General features: G+C 40.3%; 1 protein-coding gene across 12 annotated transcripts in view; it reads left to right on the forward strand.

Annotated features, from left to right (window-relative positions):
- Nucleotides 1-4,030, forward strand: part of WT1 (WT1 transcription factor) — an 86,037-nt gene extending 82,007 nt beyond the window's left edge. For 11 of the 12 annotated variants that reach the window (XM_035328491.1, XM_035328492.1, XM_035328489.1 and 8 more), the window contains one exon: nucleotides 1,683-3,061. In XM_035328491.1, coding sequence (XP_035184382.1) covers nucleotides 1,683-1,804 — 122 coding nt within the window. In that variant the 3' untranslated portion in view covers nucleotides 1,805-3,061. Of the gene's footprint in view, nucleotides 1-1,682; nucleotides 3,062-3,152 lie in introns of those variants that run through there. The other variant, XM_035328487.1, reaches the window with a different exon arrangement.
- Nucleotides 4,031-13,059: the final 9,029 nt, after the last annotated feature.

Raw genomic sequence — 13,059 nt, forward strand, 5'->3', positions numbered from 1 at the left:
TGCAAGAAAACACTTAGCTCAGTTTAACTTGTTCCATGTTAAATCTTGATGAAGAGAATTGCAGATAACTTTGATCTCTTGTGGCTTATTTGTAAGTCAACTGTTAAACTATTTGGTAAGCTACAAATTCAGGGCCTCTTGTCTATTTTTAGCAATTGAAGTGTTATTTCTGATGTCTGTACAGTGAAGCTATGTAAGATAATCTGTGCCCAGCACAGAATTAATAGATTGTTGACCCCTGTCATGCGTGGACAATTGGAATTGCTTGTGAAACAGCAAAACTCTATGCTGCTTTTGTTGTGGTAGTTCAGTGAAAAATTGGCCAGTAATACATAGCTCGCATCAGTTCACAGGATGGTTTTGCTAATGCTGCTGAGATGAAAGAAGACCACTTTATACAATCTGTGATTTTTATCAGTAGCTCTGACCAGATCAGCTTCGTCCCATACTGTTTTATGCACTCACGTGAGATGGTTGATGCTTTTGCCAGCATGTATGTTAAGTGGATAAAGTAGATTTTAAGTCGATTTCCCTGCTTTACATAATCTGTTTATTGCATGGGATTTTGCAAACAGAAATACACAGCATTTATGCCAATGCCAGATTCGCTTTTGCCTGAATTTGGATGTTTGTGAAATGTACAAAGTGTGAGGCAAAGAAGAAAAGAAGATGGTTGGGTGACCTTGTACCACCCCAGTGTGTCTGGAGTTGGAGAGTACGAGGTGTATAGACAGCATGGAAGACTCCAGTCCCAGAGCTGAACCTACTGTAAAATACTGCATCAATCTGGGGCGGTGGAGGGGAAGAAAATGCAAGTCTAAAAGAAACACGAGTCAGTGGGCACTGCTTTGAGCTAATGGAAGCATTCCATCAGCATTCCTGCGGCATCAGACACAACCTGAAATTCCTCTTAAATATTGTAGAAAATAGAGAGACCAGATTAAACTGTAAAGAGGTGATGGCATTTCTTGTTAAAATTGTATCTGCTTTGTTTGGGGTCATTTTTAGTGAATTATTATTATACCTATGAGAATGTTAGAAAAACACTGAATATTGGGGCCTTTAAAATCTCCCATAGATGTGAATCTACTTTAATTAGACAGTAGTGGGAAACTTTCAGTCCGGCTCGGCAAACTTCATGTTGACTGCTGTTGCTTCTGCCATATTCATTTACACTCACCAGTTTCAAAGAACTCAGGGCAAAATTCATTGAACTTGTAGGAAAAACTCTCCTTGACTTGAGGTCAAGCTCTAAGTAGTCACTGACAATTCTCGCGGTGACTAACAGTACGTCTGCACCACTGTCAGAGGTGCAACTGAAGCTTGTGCGAATGAATGCCAGAGTTAGTTTTAAACCAGTTCATCCAAGAACTGAGAGTAACATAAACATGGCAATGGGGTGTTCAGTAAGGTCCTGTCTTCAGGAACGATCCACTGCAAAATGCTCTACATCACATGGAAAGGCTGTTGGTAAACATCAGCTGGGGGAGATGTAAGAAAGCACTGAGCGCTGATGTGAGCAGTAATTGAGGGCACTCCCACACCCTCTCAGGATGGCCCAGGATGCCTCTCCTCCTGCCAGGAGATCTGCCTAGCTCCTCACAGCCCCGCAGAAAGTAAAGAAATAGCAGTGTCCCAGGCAAGCTGTATACCCAGTTAATAACAGGGTGTTTCGTTAACAGGTGAAAAGCCTTTCAGTTGCCGATGGCCCAGCTGTCAAAAAAAATTTGCCAGGTCTGATGAATTAGTTCGTCATCACAACATGCACCAGAGGAACATGACTAAACTGCAGTTGGCCCTTTAGACAGTTCAAACAAGTGAATAAACCAGATGGGACACTATGAGCTACTGCAAACTTTATCAGCCAACTTCGATCACCTCTGTCAGAAAGCTGCAGCTGTCTTCGCATCCCATTTGACACAAGTTAACTAAACCGTAGGATTCTGCTCAGCTTTGTCTTCCATTTGGACTTACAAAATTTCTTATTCAAAAAGTTCAGAAGATTTTTATTTGTAATTTTGTTAAAAAGTGAGCAAGATTTCCGCAGTTTCAAGATTACTCTAACCTATGCTTACCTTCCATGAGTGTTTCCAGTTTTCTGTTTTTATTTTCTCTTGAACTTTTCTAGGTACATTTTATTCTACCTTTTTAAGTCCAGCAGCAGGTAGGGTGATTAGTCCCTGTTGAAGGTAAGCTTTACGCTTACTACTTTTGTGCATATCCTGAAGTTTCCAAATGCTAGTAGTTATCCTCACCAGATGAGACAGAACAATCACCTGAGATACTTTCGGTAAGCTTTGTACTCGTACTGCCAAAGGGCAAGCTTTTAAAGTTGGAAGCAATGCTTCTGAATTTCAGAAATCAAACCTTTTTTTAAAGAAATTATTTCTAGAGCAGCTAAAGTTAGATGAACCAGAACTCTGAACTCTGTACAGAAAATAAGAATCTTACCATTAAGTTAACTTGTTAACTTGTTTTTTAAATAATCACATAATTGATCCCTCCAAACTGTTTTGTTTGTCAAATAACTCTCTTTCCCTCCACTCCCCCCCCCCCTTTTAATGTATTGGTTTAAATTTATTCCATCATGCGATGCATAGATCTCCTTTACACAAAAGTGATTCCAATCATTGTAGACATTTGGGATTTGTTTACAATGTAAAGCCACACTGGTTATGTGGCTAGAAAGCTGTATAAACTTAAAACTGAACTTTTAATGGGGCTGGTCCAGGATCTCCATTAACAGATTACTCTTAAGATAAGTAACTTAAAAAGACTCTTTGTCAAGTATATGTGAAAAAGACATTATTAGTGTAAGGAAATATATTGTTTCAGGGTTTTGGGAGGAGGGGTTTATTATTTACTTTTAATTGCTTGAAATTGTGTGTATATATATATCTGATAATGTATTGCTCTTAGACATCTAAAATTAGAAAGTGTATAAATATTAGATGCATCACTGTTCTGATGTTGTTGCTGTTACAAGCTATTGATAACACTAAGAATGTAACCTGCATTTTTCACTGAGCTTTCAATTAAAGCCCATTCAAAGAGAAACAAATGAGAGTCCAACAGATGTCTTGTTTCATGTCTGGTATTAAATTTCAAATGCCCTGTCCAATAGTATCCTTTTTTTTTTTTTGTATATAAAGGTACCACCAGCACTGATGACCACTAGTTAACCTGTCCAGGTCTTGACCACAATTTATCCATCTCACTTGGGAATCATACTGGCAGCAGAAAACAGTGTCAAGTTTCATATTGTGCTATAACACAGTTGCTTCAATCATTCGTCTTCTTACAAGAATATTCCTTTTCTTTAGATCTATACGATTTGTATAAAGACTTCATAGAATAGGTGTATAAAGACTTCATAGAATCCAGGTTATAAATAGAAGTATTGGCCTTCTGTAGAACTGTGCTGAAACCATAAGCACAGATAACTTCTTAGATTACGATGTCATACGGTGACTTTTAAGTAAAAGTTAACTTAGAGTTGAGGTGGCTTAAATCAGTTCAGCAGGTTGAAAAAGACAGTCTTTCGTAGATGATGAAGTGTGAAAATGAAGATAAAAAAAAAATATTGTTTCTTTGTCATACTGCCTGCTTTTCTTTGGAAGTAAGTACAGCCTGCCTCAGTGCCCTTTGACCTTGCAAAATATTTGTATCTCTTTAGCAAAAATCTTTAATGTATCTTGCCAAGCTTTTTTCCCTAATGTACACAATGGAGTTCTATGATGGGTTGAGCTTTCTCTCTTAAAGTGCAGCTGCATCGTCAAGAAAACTCAACAGTTAATTCTTCAAGTCCTCTTTTTCGCTTGGGTATTGCATCACTGTTAATTACTGTTGGGGTACTGTGACTCATTTGTATCAGTCAACTTTATCTTTTGCTGCCAAAAGACAGCATCTCTCTGGAGAAACTCATAACAAGTGTGGCAAACATCAAATATTTGGAGGGAATGGTGTATATAAAACTGCTCAGAATTAAAAAATAAAGCAACTCCTCCTGCTTTCTTGAGAGAAAAGTTCAGTCGTAAAAACAACGTCTTCTGATTTACCCAGCAATGTTCTGCAACTACAAAACAATGTTTTTCAGCCTGCACCCAAAATAGAAAGCTGTCAGAAATGTTTATACTAAAAGCCAAAAAAAGAAAAATCAACCTCTAGTTGTGCCTGCATTAGTCAAACATAAATAAAACTATCTTTTGTGAAATATAACCAAAACTCCACTGCAGCGCAGGCCAGACTTCCAGTGACCTGTAAATAAGTACATCCATAGTTTTGCTGCTTGGTGAATAGCACGCCAAATAATAATGGTAGATGGCTACAAAAATGAAGTATGGGGTGATGAGTGATGGAGTATGTCCTCTGGTTTTTGCTGTCGCCCCTTTTTCAATGAAAGTACTTACTGCTACTCTATTGTTTGATGTTCATTATGTCCTCCAACACTCCAAGTACAGTGAAGACAAAGGTAAATGTTTACATCATTTTTTTTTATTGTTATTCCCAGTCATTTTACAGTCTTTGTTATGAGAGGCATTTTATGTCTCTCCCTCTCATTTCCCTGTTTCCAAGATTCTATCAGCAAGGTAAGCCACCTTTATTGAAGTGCTGTACTGCATGAATTTCTCAGAAGCAGCCCCCAGATGCTGGTTCTTGCAGCATGCAATTCCTCATTTCGCAGCAAGCAGAAACTGCCCAGCAGGCCGAGTTTCTGTGAGCTTGACCTCCATATGAAAGACGAGGGGGCTGCACTTCATTATATCTTACAAGTATCCTTAACTCTCTGGAAAATTTTCAATTCCACAATTAATTGAAAAAATCTTTTATGCCTCTGGCCTGTGTTCTTAAACTGCAAATAGTGACTGATGCTATTTTGGCTGATGGTTAATGTCTTACTGTGACTGATATACTTCTCCTGTTCTGTAGCTTCCCTCACCCCCAGAATACAGAATGTTAGTGGCGTAGATAACACGTGTACTTCTTCTGTCACTTCATGATGTACAGTATGTGTTGGGTAGGAAAGGGAACATTACCTCTTTTCTCTCTGATGTTGTCAGCTGAGATTCAAAGATTCCCTTGCACTGATTTTTTTCACGGTAGGTGAATCCAGCCAAGCGTCCCTTCTGCTTGATAAACACCTGAGACCTAACGTGCCTAAACGGTAGCCACATGGCCATACTTCTGGTGCACGTCAGGTTCTTTAGGGCACAGACTGTGTTGGCCAAGCAGGAGGTACAGAGGCATTATCTGGCTGCAATTAGGCAACCAACATGAAGGCAGGCCTATCCTCCGGACGTTCCTGTAAGGGAAGTGGGGGACTAGCAGAGAAGTAGCTCTTTGTTTCTCTTTCCATGGTGGGTTAGGCAACTCGTGCATTTTAGATGCCACTCCAACCAGGCCTATCTGTTTCAGGATGTCAGTAGGATTAATTTCACTGCTCCAGCAACCAACCTTACAGCAACTGAGAACAGGTCCTGAAGATGAAGGTGGGTGCTTTAAATGAGTGTTTCTTCCTCCTTCCCCTTCTCCAAACAGGCACTGAGAAAACCCTATCATGCGCAGTGTTTTCCAATCATCAGTGTGACCTGACAGCAAATCCAGTACGGTAAGCACGCTGCTCCCTGCACCTTGTCCAAAAGCGCGACAAGGCTTTGGGGTGGACTGAGGGGCCCGGAGATGTCTGCAGCTCCGCACCTCAGAGCTGCCGGTATCTGGCATGAGGAGGGTACATGAAGGGAAGCATGGCAGAGGTGTGCTGCCAGAGGATATGCAAAGTTTGTGCTGCTCGGTCCTGCTTGAGCCCTGTTTGTACCTTCCCCTTGGGGAATGTATGGGCAGGGAGAATCACTCGGCTTTTGAGCTGGAGAATCCCTCCTCGCTTCAGGAAAATGCCCCCCTCCCCCAATTAACAAAAAGGTAATTAAAGACAGTGTATGCAGTACAGAATGGCAGCAGTGGATGAGAAAGGCCAGCTGCAATACTGGGGAAGATCCAATAAAAGACTCATGAGGATCCTTTTTAGCTCTTGGAAGTCCTGATGACACAAAGGAGCCTAGTGAAAATGAAGACCTGGTCACAAGAGCGATGAGTTTAAAAACAAAAACAACAAAAACCAAACCCAAATCCCAACCCCACTGACACCATTCTAAAAATTAGACAATTAAGAGTAAAACCAGGAATGCAGCCAGAACTATTCCACCTCAAATAATAAACACAAGGATAAGTTGCCAAGTGAGGTCAAAGAAGCAAATGGTAAAGTGAGTTTAAGAGACAGCTAGACACTTTTATGGGGAGAGAGGGGATTGAAGGATACAGTGACAAAACCGGGGGTAGAGCTGAGATAAACTCAGAGGACAGGCACGGTGGGCCAATAGCCTCAGAGAGCTCTGAGCCCCCAGCGCTAAGCAGAGGAACTGAGTGGCTATTGGCATTCTAGGGAGACTTTCCAGGGCTGTCAGCAGCATCCTGTGCGGGACAAAGGGAAACTGTCAGAACAGTCTGAAAGGAAGATGAGCCTGGCAGGTAGAAATGGGTGAGCTCTCAGGTGCACTGGTTCTAACTGCTGCCCTTGGTTTCACTGGTGAGATGCCCCAACAGACTTGCTAAAAAGCAAGTTTTTGGAGAACTTCTACCCAAACAGCTTGTTTTCTAGCAAGTTAACAGCACAGAGCACACAGGCACCAAAAAAAAAAAACACCCTAAAACTTTTTTTTTTGTTGTTTTTCATGAGAGACTATTTGTAATATAGGAAAGAACAGGGTTGGCTAGAATATGATTTAAATGAGGCAAAGACAAAATACACAGAGATTATGTTCTTCTCTGCTTGTACTAAGCTTTGCATACTTTGATGTTGTCAGCACAACCTGCGTTGATTCCCATAAAAAATACTGGCAGAACTTCCGTGGCTTCAAATAGCAGCATGATGAAACCTGGTTTTAAGTGCTCAGTTTGGCCATCAACTGGGTGATCTTTAAAGTCCCTTCCAATTCAAACCATCTCTGCACTGATGAGCACATTTGGCTCTACCAGCACAGTGAGGTTCTTAAATAATGGTGGTGAGGTGACCAAGACCATCATGGCCACTGGAAATAAGTCAGAGCACCCAGTAAATGAAGTGTGGTTTTCCATATCGATTGAAATCCAACCAGACATGCTAGCTTTGAGACCTCAAAGAGCTCTGACCATTGAGGGTGGTCTGAAAGGTGGCATTCTTCTAGAAGCCACATGTAACATAGGCAGGTCTTGGGCCGACAAGTGTAGGAACACAGGAAGACGCTGCCCCAAAGAGGCTGCAAGCCATAGGTAAGGTGTTAAAATTTGAGTGTTTAAAGGCACTGAAAATCATGAATGAGAAAGTACAGTCCCAGGCAGGGCTTTTTTTTACTCCTGATGACTAAATGCATATCCCACAGGTGTAAATATAATTTAATAGCATCACTGTTTTTTTATGTGAAACACAGTACTTACATTGAGGAACTCTTGCAGAGCCAAGATCTTAAGCTGCAAAAATAAGCTGAGCAGTAATGGAAAGACCTGTCAGACCATCCTGGCTTGAATGGCTAGATAAATCTAACATAAAACTAGGTGCCTTTCCCCAGCATCAAAAAAGCCCTTTTGGTGCAAGAGGATGTTAAAAAACATACAGGGCACACCTTTACTGTGGTGGTGCAGGAGAGAAATACGAATGTATTTGTTTTCAGGCTGTTTCTTTTTATGGCTCATTCACATCTGAGTCATGCCCCAGAACTCCCATTTATTTGAATGAAATGTTGAAAAACATAACTGAAAAAAAAAAAAAGTAACTTCATTGCCCGGAAAAACTCCTGCTTGAGAGCTGTGTGTCCTTGTGCATGCGCTCTACTAGTACAATAATCACATCTGCTTAATGTTCCCTCTTGGGAAGGTCTTTGACATTTTTAACCATATCACTGAGGTTTTTATGTTAAGTTACGGGCCTAGTGACACAGCAAAGGTACATTGTAAAGGCAAATAAAGAGGTTTTTATCTACTGTGCGCTAAGAAAGTGAGTTCAACAAAGAACTAGAGAGTAGAAAGCTTTTTCACTTAGACACTAGGTGGCTTGTCCTAGAAGGTTTGCTTGCTTGTACTACGGCTGCATTTCTGGGAACACAGTATGGCCAAGTCACCCGCTGCAGCTGAAGGAATTTCCTAACTTGCAATGGAAAGTTACCATGCTTGCAAAGCAGCACTCAGAATATCATGAATATCAGAATATCATCAGCAAAGCAGCTGCAGAATATCATGTCATACAACTCAAAATGTATTGCTGCAACCTACATATGTTATTATTACAGCATGTATCCAAGTGGACCTGGGTAACTGTCGAGAATCACTGAGTTTTTAAAATCTGGTTGCTGTTTGTCTCTGGTATTGCCCGGGGTCTTCTTCAAAGGCCAACATCCTACTGTCCTTGAAGTTGCCTAGAATGGTGCTTCATGCTCTGAAGAGGTGTTCATGGTAAATCCCTCACTGCTCATCACCTCAGAAGTGTGGAGATGTGTTTCTTTCTGTTATTGGAAGAATTAACAGAGAATCAAAGAAAGGAAAGACCACATGGCAGCAGGATTTGAATTGCCTGTCACAGATACTGCCCTGGTGAAAGCCCACTGGGCTGCTTGAAATATGGATCTCAAATTAGTGCTTGCACTGCCATGGAATGAATTAAACCTTCTAACGACTGAGCTGCTTCCTCTGCCTGCTCGGAGCTGCAGGGCTTCAGCATGCCTTGCTGCAGGCTTCCCCTTTACGAAGGCAGTCGAGGGAGGATGAACTGCAGTTTGCAATACTGAAGGTCATCATGCAGGACAAACAACCTAACGACAGTCCAATATTTCTTAGCTGCGTAAATTCCTGGTGTCTGCTTCAGGCAGAATCCAAACACTTGTGTCAATTCTGTACCATGCCCCAGACTGCCAAAAAACATTAATATAAGCATATTTATCTGGGCTGCAGTGTGTTACAAGAATTCATTAGGACAATATGTGATATGGTGCTGAAACAGAAGGCTGGGTTTCTCTGGCCAGAGATGAGGAAGTCTAGTCCCTGCTGAACTTTTACTACTGATAAAGACAATGTCTGCTGGCAGCATTCATTTTTTACTAGGCCATCTGCATCTAGTCAAGGATAACTTGACTTTCTGAAAAAGCCATTCATCAGAATCAACCCTGTACAACTTTCTCTTGATGAGTAAAGCAACACAAAGAAAGACCAAGATGGTTAATAAACTTCTTTGGGAGCAAAAGGTCAATGCTGGTGTAAACAAAGCAGTGTCATAGTACTATACAGAAGCATTGAAGTTTCCTGTGTGTTTATATGGCCAATGCCCCATTTCTTTTTTATCAGTATTTGTTATCATTTATTTTGCTCTGCTTTAGCTGATCTATAAATCTTTATAACAGTGTTCTTTATTTTCTTAATTTTGTCATCTCTCTTATCGGCTTTTATCACCTGCTTGTGTCCAGTATGTTTGCTACTCTCTGCCTCTTGATGACTGCTCACGATTGGTTTTGTTAACCCTTGAGTTCTCACGCAGCTCACCCAGGCCTAGCAGTTCAGCCTCTCAGAAGCTCACTTTTTTCAGAAGCTGAATCAAAGCCAACGACATTCACATTGTATATTCTACAAATCACTATGTATACCAGAGGCAAAAAATTAACCCATGCCCTGAAGAGGAAATATTCTTGGCCCCACATGGTAGAGCCCAGCACAGAGACTAGGCAGTAGCTGTGCATTTTTTCACTTCAGGCCCTTATCGCTCTACTGCAGATCCATATTGGAGAGTCCTGGACTTGCACCCTGTGGGAGCTAACAAGCTGCTTTTCCTGCCCTCCCACTTATTGACTTTCACACTTAGTGGCTGTGCACGTGGAGACGCTGGACTGAAGCCCCCAGGCTCCCATCGTGTAAATCTCTGCTCGTCCAACCAAGCATTTTATTATGAGCCTGGGTTAAATTAAAGGTGGTCAGCTAGCAGGAGAATATTTCATAGCTACACTGACAAACATGAAGCACCTGATACCTTGATAATGTTATTTAGCTATTTAGTGATACTTGATTTAAAGCGGCAACTTTTAAAACCTCATATACAGATAGGGTATATTTGCTTAGAGAACAAATATTTTCTTCAGCATTTCAGGGAGAGCTAAAATTCCTCATGAAAGAATGTCAACTAAAAAAGAGTAAGTGATTTTTTCTTACTGAAGACTCTCTATAGTTCACCTATTCCCTTTGATTTGTTAGTGTTATTTTGATTCAAGTAATTACATTACAAAAAGCTTTGTACAGGCTAGATATCCAAAATCATAAAAAAAATTGGACCGAACAAACCCAGTTTTGGGGGGACAGCCTCAGCAAAAAGTACACTTTTTAAGTGTTTACATCTTGAAATGTTTTGTTTAATAGAGACTTATGCAATGTAATTTCTAATGGCAACAGAGTATTTATTGGAACTGGGATCTCTAGGGAAACAAAAAACACTAAAGATTGAATTTCCCAATTAACTATGAGTTTTGAGACCAGCCAGTTAAAACATTAATCTCCCTTGTTAATAAATGCAGTATAATGCAATACTCTAGAATCAACCTCTGCTGAATTTGCAGTCTTAAATTCTTACTTAGGAAACAGGAAAAACTCCCATGTTCCTGAAGTTCATCGGAAAAGAACGTCTACCTGACCAAAAATGGCTGGATTAGGTTCAGAAAACACTGGTTATTCCAATACATTTGGAATTTCATTCAAATTTTCATCCCAATACATCTGGAATTTTGGAATTCCAAAGGATTATGCAGAGGATGCTCTGGCACAATGATATCAAGCCTTCAGTAAGGCCTATGTACTGGGACTGTGTTCTATATAGCACACAGTTCAGCTGCATTCCAGTGTGTCTCATGTGAGGCTGCTTTTTTGTTTGCTTGTTTGGGTTTTGTTTGTTTGTTTGTTTTTAAACTTCCCCTCTCTGCCTGGAATTAGTATTTAATGTAAGAAGACAGGGCTGAGCTAATCATGAGACTTAACTGAAATACTGCCTCAAAATGTGAACTCATTTTAGGAGCAATGTAGTGAATAGTCATGAAATGTATTACATTTTTTTAGTCAGGGGAAATTTTGTCATTTTGTGTTATTTAACTTGGCCATTTTCTGGAAATAGCTAAGTACATTCCTGGCTCTTTTTACAGAGATCAATCTTTAAAAGGCAGGGTTGTTTTTGTACATTTTAAATGTTTCTATTCAGACTTATACTACACTTGGAAAAAAATCAAAAGTAACCCAGCCAGATTTTTCAATTGTCTTTTAAATTCTAAGATTACTGTGATTCAATTTTTAAATTTCTCTCTTGGATACCAGTGCATTTAAAATTCTGACCTTTTGTGAAAGCATCAGTAACTGTTGAGAACAATTTTGCCTTCTAGTGGAAATGCTGCATTTCTGTACACCGTGCAGATTACTTGAGCTGACTGGCATGAAATTTAATTTGCGTTAATCAGCCACAGGCAAGGGCAAAATGAAAAGACTGTGACCCACGAGGGTAGGATTTTTAGGGTTATTTACAACATTATGCATCTGAGTAGCATGGAAAAGCAATGGCTAATGTAGGTTATGTTCTGTCTGATTCATGAAGTGAATCACCCTAATCCAACCTGGTTGTCAGAAGAATCCAGGCTGCGTTCCTTGAGCGAGAGGCCCTTCAGCTGTGACTTGACAAAGAACATAGGGTGTGATAGTAAGGGAGAAATTGCCACAGTGAATAAAAATTAAAACATTCCAACCTGAGCAGGTGTACGTCGCGCAGCTTCCAACACCCACCTAACTAACCACCAGTGGTAATGCTGCAGCAAAGCCCCAGCGAGCACAGTCCTGAGGGGCTCGGCTACCTCTGCGCACTGTTGGCTATGGCACCTGTTACCTTTGACCAAGCAGCAGCTAAAAGTTCCCCTCCTGTGTACTGCAGTCTGTTATTGGGTGTGAATTGAGCACTTTGGGGATTCTGAAAAAGGTGTCTTTGAGAGCATGGTTTTGGCTTACATGAGAGAGCCATTGAAATCAGAGTTTGAAGCCTCCTTGTGCAGGAAGGGCTGCAGAAATGTTATGTCTGTGAAAGACTGGGACTCCAGCCTTTCTGCTCAACAACAACAACAACAACAACAACAACAACCACAACAACAACAACAACAAAAAAAAACACACAAGATGGTTAATGTAGCCTTGAAGTTTTCCATCATGTCCCAGTGCTAAATCCAGGCAGCTACAAGTACTTGCCCGACTTAACTATCCCTTGAGAACTTTTTCAGCCACACTTGGTTTCATTTCTCCACTTTCCTTTACTTGGAATCTGTACCAGTCACAGAATCTGTAACAAGTGCTTGCTGAAGAGTTTTTTAAAGATACAGAATGTAATTAGGCACTGCCAAAATTATATATACCTTTACTTCCAGCTGAGCTCTGTGAACATTTAATATAGCTAAACACTATGATGATTGTTTATTGCATATGATATTGCATTTGGTGCTGCTCAGTGTAACTGTGCGAGGATAAATATTACTGCTATCTTACTACAAGGAGATACTCATTTCCTCCATAACATTAATTAATCTTAGTTTCTTGTGTGGAGTTAATGCTTTGTTATTACATTAACGTGGGTTTGAACTCTGAAACATTGCTCTATCAATCAGATTGCTAAGTTAATTAAGGATGTGAATTGATTTTTCAGATGGGCAGCCAAACTTACATGTGTGTCCCAAGTATTAATTTCATTGGGATAAATTTGCCTTTTCTTTCTCTCTTTCTTTCTTTCTTTCTTTCTTTCTGGCAATCAGATGCTGAGAACTGCTGTGTTGAGTTGAACAAAATGTTTCTCTGAAACCTCATGCTGAATGTTTTGTTTCAGTATCTTGTGAGAAAAGCAACGGGATTGAAAGGTACAGATCTGCTTAAAGAAGACATCTTGTACTAAGAACTATGGGATGAAAGCATTCAGGCTGCAGAAGATGCAAATTCAATTTTCTCTTTTGTCTGGAGTAATTCCAGTGAATCATTTTC

Source organism: Oxyura jamaicensis, chromosome 5 (assembly GCF_011077185.1).
Source record: "Oxyura jamaicensis isolate SHBP4307 breed ruddy duck chromosome 5, BPBGC_Ojam_1.0, whole genome shotgun sequence".
Classification (NCBI taxonomy): domain Eukaryota; kingdom Metazoa; phylum Chordata; class Aves; order Anseriformes; family Anatidae; genus Oxyura; species Oxyura jamaicensis.